The 21,828-nt window shown below is 43.8% G+C and overlaps 1 protein-coding gene across 2 annotated transcripts in view; it reads left to right on the top strand.

Moving 5' to 3' along the window:
* DOCK1 (dedicator of cytokinesis 1) overlaps positions 1 to 21,828 on the top strand; it is a 242,045-nt gene that overhangs the window by 166,305 nt on the left and 53,912 nt on the right. For both annotated transcript variants that reach the window (XM_056494592.1, XM_056494590.1), the window contains exons 32-37: positions 2,384 to 2,442; positions 8,070 to 8,218; positions 14,782 to 14,867; positions 15,055 to 15,211; positions 19,015 to 19,055; positions 20,375 to 20,465. In XM_056494592.1, coding sequence (XP_056350567.1) covers positions 2,384 to 2,442; positions 8,070 to 8,218; positions 14,782 to 14,867; positions 15,055 to 15,211; positions 19,015 to 19,055; positions 20,375 to 20,465 — 583 coding nt within the window. The remainder of the gene's footprint in view (positions 1 to 2,383; positions 2,443 to 8,069; positions 8,219 to 14,781; positions 14,868 to 15,054; positions 15,212 to 19,014; positions 19,056 to 20,374; positions 20,466 to 21,828) is intronic.

A 21,828-nucleotide genomic window follows, 5' to 3' on the forward strand; every position in this document is an offset into this window, starting at 1 on the left:
TTCCACTGGGCAGTCCCTGAAGGATGGGTTGGGATAAGTCCAACCATTTCCTGCTCCTGAGGGATTCATTCCCTGCCTCCAACCACCCTGCTGCCAGTCAGAATCCCACAGCACAGGAGAGCTGTCAAAAGGGGGAAAAGCCTGGAACTAAGAATGGAACATGAAGATATTGTTTAAACAGTGATTAAGAGTGGAAAATATCTCTAAGATCTCAGAGTCCAAGGCCACCAGTGCCCCATGTCCCCAAGTGCCACATCCTTCCAGCTTTTAAATCCCTCCAGGGGTGGCAAACTCCACCTGAACAACCAATTCCAGTTTACTCTGAGTGAGGAAATGTTCCCAACTCTCCATTTCACCTCCCCTTGTCCTGTTGATATTTCTGCTGCCTTTTATTGGTGTTCCACAGTACCAAGCTCTGAAAAGAGCCAGTTTTGTGGTTTCAGAGTGTGTGGATTCTTTTTCTGTGCATAAGTTTTGGGAAGGGCAGCTAGAAAAGCTGGGTGTCCCCATAGCCAGTGAGGTCACAAAAATGGGAAATTCCAAGCTGTGATTCCCTGAACAAGCACAGCTCAGGTTCCTGGTGTGTACAATAAATCAAATGTGTCTGTACAGAGACAGAAAATGCATTTTGTATCCCTGCACCTTCCCAATTCAGGCCTTTCTGTCGATTATTTTGATAAGAGAAATCCCAGGGAGAATGGGACAGTTCATCACTGCTGCAGTGACTTGGGTTTAAACGCTTTTTGCTCGTGTGGCTTTTAGGTTTTGACCAGAAATTTCAGGAAGGGCTCCACATCCCATCCCTTTTTATGGGAGCCAAGTTTTGCCCTGCAAACTCCAGCAGTCCCTCCTGAGTTTGGAGGTGTTTCCTTTGGAAGCTGTGCTCCACCTCAGCCTTGAAAGAGAATTTTAAAGCACTTCAGGATCTGCTCTGCCTGGGGCTTGTGGGGCTTCCTTGATGAAACAGGAATATTTACAAGTTCACTGAAAAGTGGTGTCAAGCAGAGCTCAGGGTTTGGGGCTTGTGCTAAAAATACCATAAATAACACTATAGATAAAGGTTATTTAAGGAAATTGAGCTGGTGTTGCAGAGCCAGGTGTGTTTTATTTAAGGAAATGGAGCTGCTATTGTAAAGGCAAGTATATTTTATTTAGGAAATGGAGATGGTGCTGCAGGTAAATTTTATTTCATTAAATTTAGAATCCCTTTGCTCTCTCTGCCCAGTGTTAGTGAGCAGCTACAAGAGCACTTTAGTTCAGCTCAGACTCCTGACCTGAACAGAGAGGCAAAAGCTGGGCTGGAAATTGCTGTCAGATACATTTGTGGACAGATAATTCCTCTTTGTCAGGAGGGGAACCACAGGCACAAATTTTCTTGGAGTGATTTTTATAATAAACAGAGCAGTTTATCTCACTGAAGGAATTCAAGGAATCAACAGGCATTTCTCACTGCTAATATAAGTAAATAAATTAAGTCATTTGAAGTGGTTGCTTAATAAAATTTGCAAAATTGTAAATCTTCGTTTATAATGAATTTGCAATTTGTTATTTTCAGTTTAATCAGGTTTTGAAGACAGGAACCAAGACAATAAATTTGAGATTCAATAAATGCATGGTCTGGAGGCACTTTCATTGCTGTGTGAAGGCACTTCTGTGTCAAAAGGGATATAATTAATCAGTTAATTCAATATCACACTCACCCATCTTTTTAAGTACATATTTCAATTAAAACGTCAAATATTTAATAATTAAAATTTAATTATTGTAATTTGTAGGTTTTGCTAAACATTGCATTTAAGCATTAGATAATAACAGATTCTTAATGATGCAGAAGATTCTCTTTAATCCATATTAATGACAGGGTGTCTCACTATTATCCCCCAGAAATCCTACAAGTTGCCAGATATTAGTTTGGCTCATCTTGTTATTTAAGTAATGATCTTTAACTTGCAAATATTCCTTGTAGCAAATGCATCCTTGGACTCGTTATGGTGCTGGTCCCATCCTTAGTGAAGGCATTGGGTGATTTCCACTCATTAATCTGTTCTGTGGAGAGGGAGGGGGATGGGAGATGACCCAGGGGGGAGGTGCTGGTGCCACCAGCTTTAGGGGGGATGGGCTCCCACCTCTGCCTGGGACCGTGGAATGTTGGAATTGTGAAGGCTGGAAACATTTTTTTTCTCCAAATTTTGATGTTTCCAGAAGCATTGCTGAGTTGCTGGGGGCAGCCAGGTAATCTCAGTAGTGTGAGTCCAATTTGAGAAACTGCTCTGGAATTTCTTCTCTATTTGAAAGCTGTGAATCTGATTCTGAAATGAGATTTATCTGCTTGTAGGACTTGGGTTTATTTTGTTTTAATGCTGGGTTTGTTTTCCTTTTTAAGGTATGGAGACATGAGAAGGCAGATTGGGTTTGAGATCAGGGACATGTGGTACAACCTGGGTAAGTACCCTCAGCATGTGTTGCCTTTAGTGTTCCCAAAAAATAATTTAGAGGGATATTCCTGGAAAAATTCCATGTCAGGTTGGATGGGACTTGGAGCAGCCTGGTCTGTGGAAGGTGTCCCATGAATGAGATGGTCTTTGATGTACCTTCCAACCCAAACCATCCCATGATTCTCTAAAATTAATTTGCTTTCTCTTGAAACAACAGTATGCCTGCAGAAAAGCAGAAAGCTTTTAAAAATCAGGTGATTTAAGAAATCTAGCCACCTCTGCCTATTTAATTCACCATCTTCCTGTGGGAAGGCACATCTCTCTTGTTAATATTTATAATTGTTAATAATTGTCTCATGTTTTTTGTGGGTTCAGCTGAACACAAAGCCATTGCTATGCTGATACCTACTCAATGATTTGGTTTTTTTTTTTCCCTTAAAAATATCTATTTACACACATATTTCTGTTTACTCACTTGAGAATGCAGTACCTGAGACTTTAGCAAAATGGATGTGTCCAAAGATTCTCAGTATCTCAGCCTGGAAATTCTGCTTAAACTCTGCTTTTCATCCTTGTCTGGCTGCATCAGTGACTCAGGAAAGCTAGAAAAAAAATAAATGTATTTCTGTTTACTCACTTGAGGATGCAGTACCTGGGACTGTAGCAAAATGGATGTGTCCAGGGGTTCTCAGCAGCTCAGCCTGGAAATTCTGCTAAAACTCTGCTGTTGATCCTTGTCTGGCTGCAGTGACTCAGGGAAGCTGGAGCTCCCTGGAGCTGGTGGGAAAATGAGGCAGCTCTGCCTCTCCAGCCTGGGCTGTTCTCTGGGTTTAATTTGCCTGTACAGGGATTGAATTGCAGGAGAAACTGAGTATTTACTGTGACCTGGGTGTACTTGTCTGCCAGATTTCATTTTCCTGAGCTTAACAGCACAGACACTTCAGCTCTTCTGAGTTTTATCAAAACTTCCTTCAGTGATCAGAAATGAACATGTTTGCCACTTCACTTCTATCTCTGCCTGAGCTGCTGTTGTGAGAGTTGAAGAACCCCAGCATCTGTGAGAGAAGAGAGTGCCAAGGGTTCATAAGTATCTGATATCACAGCATTTGCATCCTATCTGCTGGAATGATGAGGAAAGGCTTCAGAGAGCAGCTGAGTTCACTTTTATTAGAAGCATCTTTGGTGAATTAAGTGTCTGGAGAGCAGATTAGAGCTTAGTGCACGACTGAGATGTGACTTGACAGGCAGGTAATAAAATCAGTGTGGTGCCTGCTGCTGCATCACCCAGCGTGGGATGCTGGCAGCCTCTGGCTGAGTAATTAGCCAAATCTTCTTCCAGGCCCACAGTGGTGGAGTCATGGAATTGTTAAGGCTGGAAAAGGTCAAGATCAGCTCAGCACTGCCAAGGTCACCAGTGCCCCATGTCCCCAGGTGTCACATCCTCATGGATTTTAAATCCCCCCAGGGATGGGCACTTCACCACTGCCCTGGGCAGCCCCTTCCAGTGCTTGTAAATCATTTTGGTGAATACTTTGTTCCAATCTGAGCCTCCCCTGCCCAGCCTGAGGCCATTCCCTCTCCTCCTGTCCCTGTTCCTGTTCCCAGATCCCAAATCCCCCTGGCTGTCCCCTCCTGGCAGGAAGTTGTGCAGAGCCAGAATTTCCCCCTGAGCCTCCTTTTCTCCAGGCTGAGCCCCTTCCCAGCTCCCTCAGCCACCTCTTCTCCTCACTAATATTTCTGCCCTCTGGATTGTTATGGATTCTTAAACTTTTCCCAGGATTTACTGGGCTGGAAGTAGAATGTTTGATGCAGATTCTTCCATCCAGCTGCTGTTAAGTGAGGCTGTTTATCCAGGCTGGGCTTTGTGGAGTGCATTGTGCCTTTCACTGCTGCTGCTGTCACTGGCTGCTCTTTACAGGTTATTTAGTTGCTCCAGGGTTCAGTTTCTCACCATTAACAAGGATAATAATTTCCCCTGGAGTTTTGGGAATCGATTGGCACAGGGGGTAGTGTTTTCTTCAATATTTCTTTCTGTGCTGTCATGAAAGCCTTTTATTTTTAATGGATTTTTTATAAATGGAGATTATCCAGGTAAGATGCCTCTGTGACCTCCTCAAGCTCTAATATCTGTGATTCTCTAAAATCCATTAATGGGATCATTAATGCCAAAATCCCACATGTGGAGGGAGTGAGGAAATTGCTGCTGGAAGAGAGAGGTAAATGTGAGGCAGGACCCCAGTCCCAGGGAGCCTTTGTGCTTCTCCTGAGCAGCACCTTGATTTTCCTCATCTTTGCCACACAGAGTCCATGTTAAACTCGTGGATCACGTTTAACTTCTGGCTCCTCACCAACCTCATCTGTGTCACAGCATCAATTAAGAAAGAATTCCAACTTCCCACTGCATGGGAATTGATTGGGGGGTGCCTGACACTTTTATCTTGGAAGCTGCACTGCATTAATCAAATTATTCATGTGTACATTCAGAAACCAAATCAGAAGTGAAGGGATGGATTCCTGGAGCACAGGAGTTTTATGTCTGTGCCATTGTGCATAAGATGTGATGAAACCAAACCCCCCTGACTTTTGATTTATGGATTAAAGGGTAGAGAAAAGCCTCAAAAATGAATATTTTGTCTCATCAGGTTTTGTTTCTAAATACCATGGTTAACACACGATGCTTGCTGAGTTAAAAGTCCCCAGCTGGGAATAAGGCAGTCCTCTGACTAAAATGCACATTTAAAAATATAAATTTTTTCCCCGAAATTAAATAGTAAAATAAGAATTCTTAAAGTTTTTACTTAGCTGCCTGTTTCTGATGCAGGGAGAGCCTCAATAGTCACACTTGCCTATTTTTATGAGCAGGAAAAAAAAAGAAAGAACGTTTATAGTTCTATATCACCACCTGAACTTTAAAATGTGTTGCTTTGAGTCACTGTCTTGTTGAAACTGGGGCTTCTTAAACCTTGCTGAGATATTAAGCATCAAAAATGCATCAAACAGGTCGTGGCCTGTCTTGGAAATGCAGGAACTGAAAAACCATGCACTGAAAAGGGTTTTGTGATGTTTAACAGAACCCCAGAGTCTGCCAGGAGCCCAGGGGTGCAGGGGTTAATGTCCCACCCTTGAGTGGCAGAGGGACTGTGGTGACATTCCGGTGACATCCTGGTGGGACAGGTGGCAGTGCTGGCACTGGTGACGTCTGAGCCAGCTGGGGGATGGAGAAGAGAAACTCCTCAAGGTGGAGGGGGTGGTGCTGGTGTCCTCCAGCCAGTGCCACCGTCCCTGACGTCACCAAAGGTGTCTTGGCAGGGAAGGGCAGGGTTAAAAATAGCCCTGAACTTTGGGAGTTACATAAATAAAGTCACTCCACATCACCCTCTGTGGGTTAGTCAGGCGTGTTCAGCCAGCCCAGGGACAGGGCAGGCTGCTGGCAAACCACTCTCAGGTTTTGGGGCCACATGGAAATGGGAGCAGGGTGGGAAATGAGAATCACAGCCAGGACAGCACCTGGGGTTAGGTGGGTGCTGAGCTCCCTTCCTGCTGTGGGAGCACGTCCCATGGCCAGGCACAGCATGCTGCAAGGGGAAGGTTTTGCCTCTTCAAAGGTGCCTTTGTGCAGCTGCACAAGTTGCTTTTCAGGAGACTCCTCAGTTTTCTCCCAGACTTGTCCCATTTGGAGTCTCCACACTCCCACGGAGAGGAGAAAGGTGAATTCCTGGCTGGTGTTTATCAGACAGGGGGTGGATGCCCTGGGGGCAGGGGAGGGTTGTTTCCCTTGCTTTGCTCCCAGTGCTTTCTCTAGTGCCCAGCATCTCCCAGGGTCAGCTTGTCACAGCAAACCCCTGCATGTCACCACCTGTGACTGTGGGATAGGTGTCACCCAGGGCTCCCACTCCAGGGAGTGCAAACAGATCATCATCAAATCAAACACCCTAATCTTGGGTGGATTTCACATCTTAGGTTCCAAAGATGTTCCTCTTCTGAGGGAATTCCTGTGCTTGAGGCAATGGAAGAACCCTCTGTGGCACAGGGAGTGCTCTCAGCTCAGTCGTGATGAACAACTTTTGTCACTGTTACTTGTTTTCTGCAGTTCTGACTCTGACACTGCTCAGGCTTAGCACAGGAAACCTGTCACCTGAGAGGCCCAGAGTGATAATCCTTGTAGGAGACTGAGGGAAGCTTTAGGCCTCTCACTTGATATTCCTGAGCAGCCCCCAGCGCTGCAGCAGCACCCAAAGTCACCATTTTTTCCTGGAGTATTAATTTGCTTGCTAATGCTAATAGGATTCAGGAGTTTGCCAAATCAAGGAACTTAAATTATATCTGCTAAAAAAAGGAGAATGTTTTGGTGGTAAAGGATTTTTCTTGATTACATTTGTTGAGATTTATGTTAGTTCTGGTCAAAGTGAAACTACCAATTAAAGACTTCACTGGTTACTGTCACAGGGGTGTAGTGCAGTGGAATAAAAATGAGTTGAAATCTGTTTCTGTCCTGTACCACTGCTGACTGCAGAGGGAAGCAAGAGTTTGAGAGCTGGAGGAAACTGAGGTCTGGACTCCAAAGAATCTGGTCTGGAGCACGATACTGGGCATGGAAACAGTGTTTGAACCTGCCTGGGAACATCCCTAACAGGGCATTTGTGAGAACATCTCCAGTGCTGGCCTGAGCTGCCCCTGGATCCCAGCCTGCTGCAGGTGGAGAAGGGAATTAGTGTTTGTGTTTGCTGAGCTCCTGCCTGCAGCTGTCAGCACACTGCACAGTGAGGCTGGAGCAGCAGCACAGCTGCCCAGAGCAGCTGATCCTGGCAGTGCCAGGGCCAGGCTGGACACTGGGATGGTGGAGGTGTCCCTGCATGGGGGAGTGGCACTGGATGAACTTCAGTGTCTCTGCCAGCTCCAGCCATCCTGTTGATTTCTCCATGGGCTTCCTCACCACATCACTGGCAGCACACACACTCTGCATCCATTCAGCAGCAGCACAGGCACTAACCTGCCCTTTTCTCCTGTTTATTGGGGGCCACGCTCCTGCTAAGCTTTAATTTCCCTTCCCTGTGTGGAGCAGAGCACGGATGGGGGGAGGAGCAGCTTCCTCTGGGGAAGCTAAATCTGCAATCAGGCTTTGCAGGCAGCTCAGCTCCAAGGAAAGGAGACATATTGTGGGCTGGCTGAGCTGTGCTTTCATGTCTCGAGGCTCTGTTAGGCTGCACTCGTGGTGACATTTTGATAGACTGACACTGAGAACATTTTGTTCACACAGGAGTCTAAATAAGTTAATACAAGTGATGTGCCTTTTAGCCTCCCTCCCTGCCAGCCACACATTGTGTTTTAAAATAAAACCTGGAAATTTGGGTGTGAAAATCTGCACTGGGAAGTGTGGTGAGTCCCAGCTTGATGACTGATTCAACAACTCCTCTTGATTTGGATTTAGACAATACTTTCCCTCCTGTGGTTAATAATTATAATTATAATGGTGGTCATCATCATAATCATCACATAAATAAGACTAACTAAAGTGTTTCAGCAGAGCCAGATATTAAAACATGCTTTGTTATGCTTCATGAGGATTTATTAATACAACTTCTACATCTTCTGCCAAAGTTGTTTCACTCTGAAATGCATCTTTTTCTCCTAAAGGTCAGCATAAAATCAAGTTCATCCCAGAAATGGTGGGGCCTATCCTGGAAATGACACTGATCCCAGAGACAGAGCTGAGGAAAGCCACCATCCCCATCTTCTTTGACATGATGCAGTGTGAATTCCACTCCACCAGGAGCTTCCAGAGGGTAAGCACAGGGCTGCAGACATCTCAAGTAAGGAAGATTTGGCTGTTCTTTGACAAAACATAAGGAGTTTTGTTATTTCTCATTTTTCTAAGGAATAATATAATTATGGATTTGCTTGTTTCCTATAACTCCTGAGGGATTGGGGAGTTCTCAGCTGTTGGTTTGAAGTGGTTATTGAGGGAGAAATTTGCATGTAGTAAATGAAACCTTCGGTTATGGCACAGGAGCAAAGACAGATGTCTTAAATTGTCACTGTGACTCACACAAGGAGTTTGCTCCTGAGATAAATGGGACATAAAGGAAGCCTGGTAATGTGGCAAAGGTATAACCTGTAAGGATTTATCATCTCTACTCTCTTATAATTCTGATTTTCCTTACCATTCTACGGATTTTGAAGAGGAAAAAAAACAATCCAGCACTGTCAGTGCTTCTTCTTGCTCTACAGGCTCTGGAAAATCTCAAATAGTAATGGAGCATATTTATTCTATTTTATTTAAACCTGCTGAAGGGAGCCCTTGAATACACACACACACACACACACACCATCTTTTCCTGATAGCTTCAACTTTTGAATGACAAGTGGAGTGAAAGAAAGTTTCCTGATATCTTTCATCTGACATTGCTTCCCTTGAAACTTTGCTTATGGATTGAGTTTAAGACTAGTTAGGCCAGGTAGGGTTTGGACTAAGCCAGTGGAGCTCCTTCCCTGAGAGATTGCTGTCACTTCAGGATATGACCTTGTGAATTTTGCAATAAAGCTTGACATGTGTTGTTTGCTTTTTCCCCTTTCTATTGGCAGATTTCTTTCTTGGATGAAAAACCTTATCCTTTTCCATACCTTTCTTGTGAACTGCTATTGAGAAGCAGCTCTTAATAAATCTGTAGGCAGAGTAAATGAAAATTTGTGTGGGGAGACTTAAGCAAGGGAAATGGCATCAGCTTTATTGCTTTGATTTGTTTTGTGCTGGGTGGTGTGTGGAGAGGTTGTGAACTGTGTTTTGGCTTCATCCAATTACTGCATAATCATTTTTTTTCTCATGTTAGACTCCAGTGCTACTGTAAAGATTGAAATGCTCACTGGGATGCCATTTAAACAGTTTCCTGTCAGATGCTCTCTTTTGTTGCTTGTCATTTTTTATTTGTACAATTATATAGATCATGAAAAATCCGAGGGTAACTTTATAGCTAAATTTATGGTCCTCAATTTTCCTGACAGAAGGAAAGCAGCTTTGCATGGAATAGTTGGCTGATTTTAACAAATGAATGTCTTAAATATTTCACTTAGAGTTTGGGGGTTTTTTGCCATTTGAGAAGAAAAATGCCTCGTCCTCAAGTCAGAGATGTCTGGGGTTTACTTGATATGGTATTCCCTGGGGCAGTGTAGTTTCTTTATGGCTGTGGCATTGACAAGACAGGTGCAGAGGTAACAACCCCCCTTTCCATGGGTTTGGAGGAACCAGCCACATCCCACAAGGAATAATCAATCTGTCCATTGATCATGCAGTTCTGAGTTTGCTGAGTATCTCAGGTTGGCCTTTGGGGAATGAAGATCACAGGCAGAAAAAAAAAGAAAAATCACAAGCAGAATGAAAAGATCACAGGCAGAAAAAATTGAATTCACAGGCAGAAGAGCAAAGGGTTGAAGGAAAGTCTGGGCTGGATGGGACCTCTGGAAGTAACCTGGGCCTTGGGTTATCTGGGACCACCTGAAGCTCTGTTTGGAACATCTCCAGTGAGGGTAGTTTGGGCATTCCTCTGGGTCAGCTGTTCCAGAGTTTAATCCTGGCCTTGGGAAGGTGTCCTTGCCTGCAGCAGGTTTGGAATCACACAAGGTCCCTTCCAACCCCAGCATTCCAGGATTCTGATTCAGACTTTCTGCTTTTTATTTCCCTGTGGAATTTCCTTGGATCCTTGGTGCCTGTTTCTGCTTCCATCTCCTCTCTGAGCTCCTTTAGGTGTTGGAATGTTTAAGTTGGATTTTCTCTGGGCTGCACAAACCCAGTTGCTTCAACCATTGCAGTTCTGCAGCTCCTTGTCATGTTGGTGATCCCTCTGGACCATTCCCAGCTTGTCAGGGTCTGTCTGAGATCAGAGCCAGACCCAGAATTCCAGCTGTGATTCAACAAGTGCAGTAGTTCCTGCTGCTGCTCTGGCCATGCTTTTGTTAGTGCAACCCAGGACACATTTAGGCTCCATTAAAAAAGGGAGCACTTGTTTTCATGGTCAGCTTGGTAAATTGGCTTTTCCCAGTCACCTTCTTGCCCTTTGTGTACCTGGAAAAACCTTCCATGAGATCTTGCTCTGCGGTTTCCTCAGGAAATGAAGTGGGGCTGCCTGGTTTGTAGATTCCTCACTCAGTTTTTTGTCCATTTTTGTTGAAATGATAGAAATAGATAGATATATTTTTTTAATATTACCAGTACCTAGGCAAGCTTTGATGCTTCATGGGTCGATGTAATGTGCAGCTTTATCTCCTTTATATGCAAGTACCAATTATCCTTGTCCAGCACTGCTTCCAGAGAGAACTTCCAAATGGCATGCTTGGCTGCTGTTAAAGTAATCTGCCAGAAATCCAATTATCTAACCTTATTAGTCACATCAACAAGGGTTTAGATTGGCTCCACTTCTCCAGCAGATGTATCAACCTCATGATTTGTGGGGGAGGAACTGCAGTTTGATGCAGGCTGCCCATGCTGTGATGGTTTGTGTGGTAAACAGGCAGCTTTCCCTCTGGTGCTTTTCATTGCAGGAGGATTTGGGTTTGCCTGGTAAAACCAGGAACAGACAGAAGGGTTTGGTTGGTTTTTCTTCTCCCAGTGTATTTAGAGACAGAACAGGATAAATTCCCCTTGTTTTTACAGAACTGTATTAAGGCTGACTGAATTAAAAGCTGGAGTTGCCCATTTTGTCTTCTCCCTCTGAAGGTGCTTTGAAGCCTTTATAGAACTTCAAAGTAGCTTGTACCTCAAAGCAGGAACCCATCCTAGAAACTGTGGGACTGCAGCCTCCCTGTGGAAGGAAACTCCTCCTTCTCCACTTGGCTTCTCCCTTGGCTGGTTTCAGTAGCAAATGAGATTTTTGAGCCTCTGGATCAAAGAGAATTTGTCAGAGCCACGGGAGTGATGAAAGAGAATTGGTTTGATTGTTCAGGGCCTGCTCAGGTGAGTGGATGGATCCCGTGGTGACAGCAGGAGGGAAAGCTTCAGGTGAAACTGCCTTCAGCTGGAATGTGGAACTGGGAGCATGGAAGCTCCTAGTGTCACTGCCTGTTCCTCCCAGGGTGGCTCCATCCCTCATTTCCTACCAGTCTGAATCCCCTTTTCCCCTTTTCTGTCACTGCTGATGCCACGTTCTGCTTGCCCATGTCTAACATTTAACAAGGAATCTCAGTACCACCAAACAGCACACCAGCATCTGGTTATTGATGGATTTCAGATGGATTTAATTCCCCTTTGTCAGCAATTTCCCTAGTTTATCTGAATCTCTTCTGACTTTCAGAGCCCATAATTCCTTATTAAGTCTTTCTGCCCCTTCTGAGCACTGGGTTTACCTCCCTCTCCCTGTGCTGTGGATTTGCAGACAGGACACAAGTAAATGACTCTCCCAGTTCTGTGATCCCACTGAACATTCAAATCCTAATAACTAATTCCCCACAAAGGACTGGTTTCAATAAGTAACATTTTTAAATTCTCCAGTTGAAGTGTAACTGTGTAAGTTTTTCTTGGTTTCTGGCCTTTTGGAAAATATCAATAATCCTCTCTCACTCCACCTGGAAGCAAGGGAGAAAGGTAAAGCAGTGGCCCCCAAAATGATCCCATCATTTGGAATGGCTCCTGATCTGTTTCCCAGTTGGAATGCTGTGGAAAAATAGGAAAGAGAATAGATGAAACCATTGGGAATAACCACAGCTTTCATAAAAACCTCTGAGCCAAGTTCTGCTGTACTTGTGTGCCATTTCTGCATCAGGACTGATTTCTGGTGGTGTGATCTGTCACTTGAATTTTATATGGCAATTTTTAATTAGCCCACATCAGAATGAATTTATAGCAGCTTGGAGGGCTGGAAGTCCTCCTCATCTACAGCAAAATTAACTTGTCAGCCAGTGCTACAAATTCAGCCTTCCTTGAGGTAAACCCAGTCCCCAGAGTGGTGAGTTGAGTTGACATGAGATGATTCCCCCTGATTTATTTGCTCTGGGTGGGAGATGGTCACAGGCAGAGGAAGCCCTGGATGTGCTCTTTGCTCAAGTTCAAACTCTCATCCTGAAGAGAAGCTGAGATCCTGATCAGCTGAGAGGAAAAGGGGATAAAAATGTCCTGTGATCCTCCTGGTGTCACCCCTCAAGCTTTCAGTGTCAGCAGGAGGATGTGAGTGTGGCTCACTGATGTGCAGATGTTCCCCTAAAACCTCCAGAAAGAGCCTCAGCCAGAGGCACTGGCTCTAATGGAAACATTAGGGATTTGGCACTTCTTCATTTGAGACTAAATCCCATCACAATAATTGCAGGCTTATTTATGCATTAAATTAAATGTAATGCATTTATTTAAAAAAAAAGAAAAAAGAAAAAAAAGCATTAGGAAAAAAAGAAGAGAGAGAAAAGGAAAAATGGAGTTTGTCAACAGATGCCAGGTGCAGTGTCCCAGAGCCATTGGCTTGTGCAGCTCCAGGGTCACATTCCTGCCCCCATCATGGGAAATGATAAACCTCCAAAGCTCCATAACCCTCAGCTGCTATTGATAAACCTTCCTCTGTGCAAAGACCACAGAAGGAATTTTAACTGATGTTAAATAACATTTATTCAGCTGGCTGCCACGATCTGCATCACAGAGACTCCATGAGAAATACCAGGAATGACTGAGGAGCAGAGATATTGTTAATAATCCTTAAACCCCCAAAATGCACAAGTCTGGCTCTGTTCAGCCCAAGAGGCTGGTAGGGAAAAAGGCCCAGCAAAATGTGGATTTACAGAGATTTAAGTAAAACTGATAGTGGGAAGATCCTGGAGATCATGCATGACAAATGAAATTGCTCTTCTCTATCTGAGTAATCTTTTCCTAAAAAATGTATCACCTGAAGGGCTGGGGGTGGCAGCAAGTGTCATTTTTCACATTGGGTTAGAAAGTCAATTTCTTTCTGGGCTCATTAGGGAACAGGATTTTTGTGATTTCTCTGTTTCATCATTGTGTTGTTTCAGTGTTTTACTCAAGGCTCTGCCACTGTGGGAACATGTTTTGTTCTGGGAGGGGGTGGATTGTGTTATCCTGCCTTTTCTCATTCTCCTGTCATTATTTTAATCATGGATTCATTGTATTCACTGTGACCAGGGACAGCACCCAGGGGGGTTAGGCTGGATTTTAGGGAAGGTTCATCCCCAGAGCTGCTGGCACTGCCCAGGGATGGGCTCAGCCCCAGAGCTCCAGGTTTGGACAGCACTGCCAGGGGTGCCCAGGTGGGATTTTGGGGTGTCTGTGCAGGGACAGGAGCTGCACTGATGATCCTGTGGGTCCCTTCCAGCCCAGAATATTTTATGAACCAGACAATCCATTCTTTCTCCATGGGTACATGATGTGCTGTTAATATCACCTGCAGTTCCAAAGTACATCTCTTGACATTTACAAACGTTGGTTCTCTTTGTTCTTTGCTTCTCCTCAGCGTCCTTAGGGGTGGCTTAAGCAAGTGACAGTGAAAACACCTGGTGACAACTGTTCTGTCACAAGCCCCCACTGGGAACACTGGGCTCCCATTCCCCTGCCACAGGCTCCAGCTCAGCCAGCCTCTCCTGCTGAGATCTCTGTCTTTAACCCTGTGGCTGTCTGTGCTTAGTTAATGGAGAATTAGGAATTAGGTGACTTCACTGATTCCTTGCAGAGCAGCAGACCTAGAGTGAGCCTTCCTCCACTAACAATTCACATCCACTCCTAGCAGCAACAGCTAATACCCTCTGTAAAATAATTAAAAATCCAGAGAATTACCCAGTTTGCATTTAAAACATATTCTGATGGCCACTAAAGTTTGTATTCTTTTAATATTGTCCAAATAAAATTATTCTGGAGTTGTTTGAAACTCCTCCCTTCCCTTCTGCAGGGTTTATTAACAGCTTTATCAGGCTGTGTGCTCCAGTCAGTGTCTGTGTGCTCAGAAGGGTGTCAGGGATGCTGGGGGTGCACCCAGCAGGGTTATCCAGCCTCAGGTGTTGCCTTTCCTCTCTGAGAGCTTCCAGCATTTCTGTGTTTAGTTCTGTTGCTGGGGACATTCTGTGTCTCCTCTCTCCCTGCCCTCAATTCCTGTCATTAATCTCATTCTTCAGTTTTCCACAATTTTTATTTACACTTCATTTAACAACACGACCAATGATTCCTTTAACCAGAGAAGTCCTTGTGGGGCAGGAGATTGTGGTGGAGAATCTAAAAGCAGAGACTGCAAACTCTAAAAGTCAATCAAGCTTTAAAGCAGGGGCTAAACATCTCACAGAGGCACCCAACCAATCTGGGAGGCATTGAGGCTACAGTAATAAATGCAAGATTTGCCAGCTGATTATTTCTGCTTGCTTTGTTTAATTACAGTTCGAGAACGAGATCATCACCAAACTGGATCACGAAGTGGAAGGAGGCCGTGGAGATGAGCAGTACAAAGTGTTATTTGACAAAATGTGAGTGTTGATCAGCAGCAAAATTTATGGCACGGGGAAATGGGGAGAGAGAGCAATTAGACTACAATGAACTTTGTAGCCCAGAAATAATTAAAATCTGTTAACGAAGCGCAATATTTAAAACTGCACCTGAGTCAAGGTTTGTCTCTGCGTGTGATTAACAAGGGGAACTTAATTGGCTTTCCAGTCTCCTGGAGCACTGCAGGAAGCACAAGTACCTGGCCAAGAGCGGGGAGACGTTTGTGAAGCTGGTGGTGCGGCTGATGGAGCGGCTGCTGGACTACAGGACCATCATGCACGATGAGAACAAGGAGAACCGCATGAGCTGCACTGTCAACGTGCTGGTGAGCAGGGGAAGAGCTAACCACTGCAGAATGGCCACAAATAGCTGTGAAACCACTGCAGAATGGTCACAAAGTCAGTCTGAAACCAGTGCAGAATGGCCACAAATTAGCTGTGAAACCAGTGCAGAATGGTCAGAAATTCGCTATGGAACCAGTGCAAAATGGTCACAAAGTCACTATGGAACCACTGCAGAATGGTCACAAAGTCACTATGGAACCACTGCAAAATGGTCACAAATTAGCTGTGAAACCAGTGCAAAATGGTCACAAATAGCTGTGAAACCAGTGCAAAATGATCACAAATTAGCTGTGAAACCACTGCAGAATGGTCACAAATTCACTGTGAAACCACTGCAAAATGGTCACAAATTCACTCTGAAACCACTGCAAAATAGTCACAAATTAGCTGTGAAACCAGTGCAAAATGGTCACAAAGTCACTGTGAAACCACTGCAAAATGGTCACAAATTAGCTGTGAAACCAGTGCAAAATGGTCACAAAGTCACTATGGAACCACTGCAAAATGGTCACAAATTAGCTGTGAAACCAGTGCAAAGTGGTCACAAATTAGCTGTGAAACCAGTGCAAAATGGTCACAAAGTCACTGTGAAACCATTACAGGACCATCCCAATTTCATGATGAAACCACTACAAAACCGCCACAAAATCAACAAAAATCACCTCAAAATCACCATAAAGTTGCCTCAAAACCACTACAAAATCACCAAAAATCACCACAGAATCACTAGAGTCACCACAGAATGACCACAAAATCACTACAACCTCCACATCATCCAAAAAACCACCACAAAATTACCAGAAAACCGCCACAGAATCACCACAAAATTGACACAAAATCACCAAAAATCACCCCAAAGCCCCATCACTCTCAGAATCCTGCAACTTTAAAGGGCTCATGTTAAGCAGAGTGTTTGTTGGGATTCTCAGGGAAATTTGGAATGCTTTAGGTTTTTTTGCTATTTGTTTTCCTGTTTTGGTGAAGGCAAATCTGTGAAAACATGGATTATCCCTTCTTTAATTGCTTCTACAGAAAGATTTAAGGAGAAATGTTACAGGGCCTGTTCATTGACATTTACAATTGATATATAAACAACTCTGTGCTGAAAACCACTTGACATACAGAATGTTGGAGTTCTCTGCCATTTATTCCCAAAATCCCATTTATATTCTGCTTTCTGCTCAGCCCCTTTATCCAAGTTATTTAAAGGAATTGGAGTTACTGTTTCATTCACAGCAGAAAAAGCTTGGTTTGTTTTCCTCACTGATAGGAAATTTCCTCCTCTTAGATCCTGAAATTTTGGAGTGTCCACTCCATGCACAAACCTTGATCCCTTTGGGCTATTGGAAGCAATAATTGTCCCCATTGTACTCACACACATCAAGGTCTTTGGTGGAGATTCTGAAAATGAGATTTTACAGCCCAAAAATCAGCACCCATGAAAAATAACTTCCAGAGACCCCAAAATAACGTGAACTAAATTTGATTTTTCCACCAGCACTGTTTACCACTGAGGATTCCAAGCTTTCCTCCCCAGATCATCATCAAAACTTTGATTTTGCTTAAATACATGAGGCACAGCCAGTGTTTATCCTTTATGTGATCTGGTTGATAGGTTTTGTTCAGGAAAGAGCTGAGCAAATAGTTTGCAGCTCTTTTTTTTTTGCATGTAATGTACTTTTTAGCCCTTTTTCTGCATATAATGTAGTTTTTAGCTTATTTTTTTTGCATCTAATGGAATCCTGGCCTCGTGCAATGCAGCGTTTGCACTGCCCCATCTCATCAGCCATAAACAAAACAGTGCCCACTGGAGCAGGAGAGGAGATGGAGGCAACAAATCTGAAACTGGAAATTTATTTTTAGTTTGTTTTTGCTCTCTTGGCACATCAGAAAGCATCAGAATGTTTGGGAAGTGGGCAAAGAGGAGGGACTTGGGGAGTTGTCAGCAGCTGGTGATGCAGCAGCGCTCTTGGGCTGCTGCAGAAAGGTCAGAGCAGAGCCTGGTAATCCCAAAAACCCTGCCAGTTCTCCCAGTCACCACACACTGTGTCAAACTGGGAATGTTTCCTGGGAAGGGGAAGTTCATCAGAACACTCAGAACAGGAATTCTCACCATCCCCATGGGGAGCCATGGAGCCCTTGGGGTTGGGTTTGTTTCCTCCAGCATTGCTGGGGCTGGCTCTTGCCAGCTGGGTTTGTCAGGGCTGTGCAGAGGGTGAATTCTGTGGGTGATTGCTGCTGTCAGTTCAGTCACTGTGAGACACCAAGCACAGCCTGCTGGAGTCCCCTGGAAACACCAGGAAATGGAATATTCCATCCCTTTCAGTCACTGGGATTTCAAACTTCAGCTTGGTTTTACACTCCTGGTTTCCTTCCAGGTCCCACTCATTCTCATCATTCTACAGGTACCTGAAGTGAAATTCAGACCTTTGCAAAAATCCAACCCACAGTTAAAACTCAGCACAATTCCCATGTGAGGTCTCAAAGAGTTCCTAATTGGGACTTTATTGATCCTGAGGTTTTCCTGGGATTAAGTGTGTCTGCACTGAGGGTGGTTTGACTGGGAGGGTTTGATCTGCACTTCAGCCAGTGCTGATGGGAAGGGGCTGGAGCCCCAGGAGGGGCTGAGGGAGCTGGGAAGGCTCAGCCTGGAGAAAAGGAGGCTCAGGGGGAAATTCTGGCTCTGCACAATCCCTGACAGGAGGGGACACTGGGGGGATTTGGGATCTGGGAACAGGAACAGGGACAGGAGGAGAGGGAACAGCTCAGGGTGGAGATTTGGGAAAATTCCTCCCTGGAAAGGTTTGTCCAGCCCTGGCACAGCTGCCCAGGTGGAGTGCCCATCCCTGGGGAGATTTAAAATCCATGTGAATGTGGCACTTGGGGACACTGGGCACTGGTGGCCTTGGCAGTTTGTTATCTGAATTGAACCCAAAACTAATAAGCAGTTTTATCAACTTGAATAACACATCATTCCTCTGGGAAATGTGGATTCTGTCTTGCATTCCAGTTCTCTTTAAGGGATCACTTTTATACTGGATTTATCCCTCTTTTAGTTCTGGTTTTGTGCTCTTTCAGTGCCTCCTCAAGCTTCTTTAATTTAGCATTGAAATATTTAATTCAGTGAAGGATTGGTATTTCTTGGTATTTTGCTTTCTTAGATATAGTTTAAATTTTGGAGGCAAACTTACAATTAGATTGAGAAATGCCTTGAATCTCTCCCCCAGTTTGATCACATCTTGCATTTACAATATTTGCACTGTTAACCAGTTTATCTCAAGGCTGGAGGCACTCAGAGGAGAGTGATGCTAATATGTGACATATGAAACCAGATAAATAACACTAATCTAACTTTTTATTTCCAAGGAAACTGTTAGAATCCAAGAGCAGGTGATGTATTTCTCAACTAAGGTTTGGACTTTTCAATCCATGGAACAACTGTTGCTTAAAAATGATGGGTTTGTTGTATATTACAAGATTTTCAGCTGAAAATGGTTAATGATGTGTGACATGCAAATGCCAGCAGCAGATTTCTAGCAGTATTGTTCTGGCAAATTCTTAACCTTTGCAATGAGACAGAAGCCCTAAACCACTGCAACATGAACCATCCCAGCATTTGATTTGCTGAGTTAAATAACTTGTGTTCCATCACTGGAGGCAATTTTCATTTTGCAGTTTGGAGGCTGACGTTATGCAATTATGAATTTTTAATTTGGAGCATGTTCTGTGTACATTCCAAAGTGTGAAATCAAAGACTTTGTAACCAAATCATGTTGTTTTTCAGAATTTCTACAAGGAGATCGAGAGGGAAGAGATGTACATAAGGTTTGTAAACATGACTGGTGACAAACTGCCTGGCACAGGCTCTGTAATTGGGGAAATTAAGTTCATATTAAGCAGTCACTTCGTGGCTGGAGGAGAAGAGTAATGAAAAATCACACCTTGGCTGAACCTGAAGTAATTCAAAAGCTTATCTGCACCGAGAACAGAGTGCTGGAAGTGAAAGTCAGGAGATTATCTCTGTCCCCTTTCTCCAAGTCCTTCAGTTCCATTACAATGAGCACTGAAATACTCAGGAGCCAGAATTCTTCTGGTGATGAAGAAAACAAGTAAGGCAAAGGCTGAGCAAAGAAATGATGTTGCCTCCTGGTGAGGTACAAAATATGTGACTTGGGATAAAAACAACTATTAAATAATACCTGACTGAAACTTATTGTAAACTTAAAGCTTCCAAAATCTCCTCTCAGACCAAGTAAACATGGAAATATTGTTCTTTCTGTAAATCTCAGGGTTCACAGCCCCCCATTTGTGCTTTGCTGACTGCTGCTTACACTGCTGTGCTAAAATGATGAAGTTTGTGTTTGTAATGCTATTTTAGGTATCTCAGTGTTGCTCATTATCCATTCTCAGGTGCTTGTTATCATTTCAGAAGAATTCTCACTTGTCAATTCTCTTCCTGTTGTTTTAATAGTTTAATTGGTCTTTTAGAAGTTTGCAAAAGAATAGGAAATGGCAGGATAGATAATTGTGGACAAACACTTGAAGTTATTTTGTATTATTTAGATCTGCCCTGTTCAGCATCTCTATAAACACAAATTGTGTCTCACTGTGAAACCCCCATCCAAATTCTCTGCCAATTTCTGTGTGCAAACTTATAATGAATATCAAACTTGAAAGTATTTTCACTGGCTTTTTCAAAATACAATTGTTAATAGTTTTGTGGGGATTTTTTTTAAATTGTCAGTCAAACAAATGAAGAGAATCCCCTGCCAGAGGTGTGATGGTATTGAAATTAAAGAACGAAACTTATTTCTGTCCCCACAGCTGAACTGAAGTGCTCTGTCTGGCACAAAATCTGGACTGGATTTATTACTCACCCCAAGTCATTCTTGTGGTGTTCATTCAAAGATTGGACTTTTCCAACCTTAATGATCCCATGGTTCCCTGAATGTCCATTAAAAACTGCACAGTGCAAATGCAAATGATCCTAAAGGTTGTCTGCACACGGAAATGGGAACTTTAACCAATCCCACAAATATTTACTTGTTTGAAGATAGACTTGAACCCTTGAAATCTTCAAACTAAATTACTGAGTGACATCTTAATCCCAGTTTTTCTAAGAGCCATGTTTGTGTTGCTGGCAGGTACCTGTACAAGCTGTGTGACCTGCACAAGGAGTGTGACAACTACACAGAGGCTGCCTACACCTTACTGCTGCATGCAAAGCTCCTCAAGGTAACCCCAGAACACACCCTGAGCCTGGGGATCCCAGCAGCAGCCAGCCAGGGGCTGCCTGTCACTCAGAGCATCTGCACTGTGAGCTGAGAACAGCTCTGAGCTGGGTTCTCTGTGCACATGGAGTTCATACACAGGAAAACAAAACTTCACTGCATGGATCTTGAGCTGGAGTGAAGGGAATGTGGTCAAGTCAGCACCACAAAATCTAAATTGCAAATGTCCAGATTGTACAGTCTGTGAAAGCCTCTAACCAGTATTTTAGTAAATGAGCTCTCCACAGATCTTTAGTGCAAGGAGTGCTGGAGCCTGTTCTTGAGTGCTCTTGGGTGTCAATAACTGATTCAGTTTGGATTTCAGACAATTGGAGAGAGATTCAAATGGCCTTGTGTCCAAGTTCATGCCTTTAAAAGGTGCATGTAATTTCAGTGCAGTGTTTCCCAGTTTACAGCACATCTGAAAAGGCACAATAGTATTGCTCCTCTCCAAGGAATGTTTGGTGTAGGCTGCAATGTGCACAAATAACATGTTACCTGCAGAAAGTGCCTGAAATAAAGCATTTGAGTGTTTAACACCATCCACTGCCAGCCAGCAATGGAGTGAGGCTGTACTTGAGAAGCATTAATCTCCCTGAAAACATTTGGAGAGAAGAGGTCTCTAACATGCAGCTTTTTCCTGTGCTTATGTCACAGATGTGGGAGCAGGTACCCACTTTGCTCTCCTGGCTGTCATTGAGGAAGATGCTGCTCTTGCCAGACAATACTTGTGTTGTGAAATTACATTTAATACAGCAGAATCATCTCTGAATTCATACTTTCGAAAAGTAGTTAATGGGAAAAGTAAAAATCTCAGTGTGATAAGAATTAGAGGTTTTGGAGCAATTTGATTTAGTCCTGTTTGTGTTCCTCACATTTCACAACCTGCAGTGAAACCTCTCTCCCTCAGGAGTGCTGGATCTCTTTCCACTCCCTCAAGGACACAATCCCCCAGGGGCAGAGAGTCAGGGACAGAATAAATGAGAATTCCATTTTCCCCTTGATCTCCTGCTCATTCCAGGGTGGGTGTATTGCAGCCTCCTGGTCCAGGGAAAGTTTCCCTTCCCAGGGAAGGGATGGAACAAGATGGGCTGTAAGGTCCTTCCCATCCAGAGCCTGGGATTGTTACTGCACCCTGCTGTGCTCATGCTGCCCCTCTTCATCCAGGAGCTGCACCTCATCCTCAGCAGCCAACTGCTCTTAGCAATCCTGGCTTTCATTTCAGCAATCCCCAGCAAAGTGTGAGTGTCAAATATCTATTTTGGAAAGTTGAAAAGGGGAAGGTGTTAAATGAGATCCTTCTGATGGATGCACTGTGAATTATTCCT

This window comes from Oenanthe melanoleuca, chromosome 6, assembly GCF_029582105.1.
Source record: "Oenanthe melanoleuca isolate GR-GAL-2019-014 chromosome 6, OMel1.0, whole genome shotgun sequence".
Taxonomy (NCBI): Eukaryota; Metazoa; Chordata; class Aves; order Passeriformes; family Muscicapidae; genus Oenanthe; species Oenanthe melanoleuca.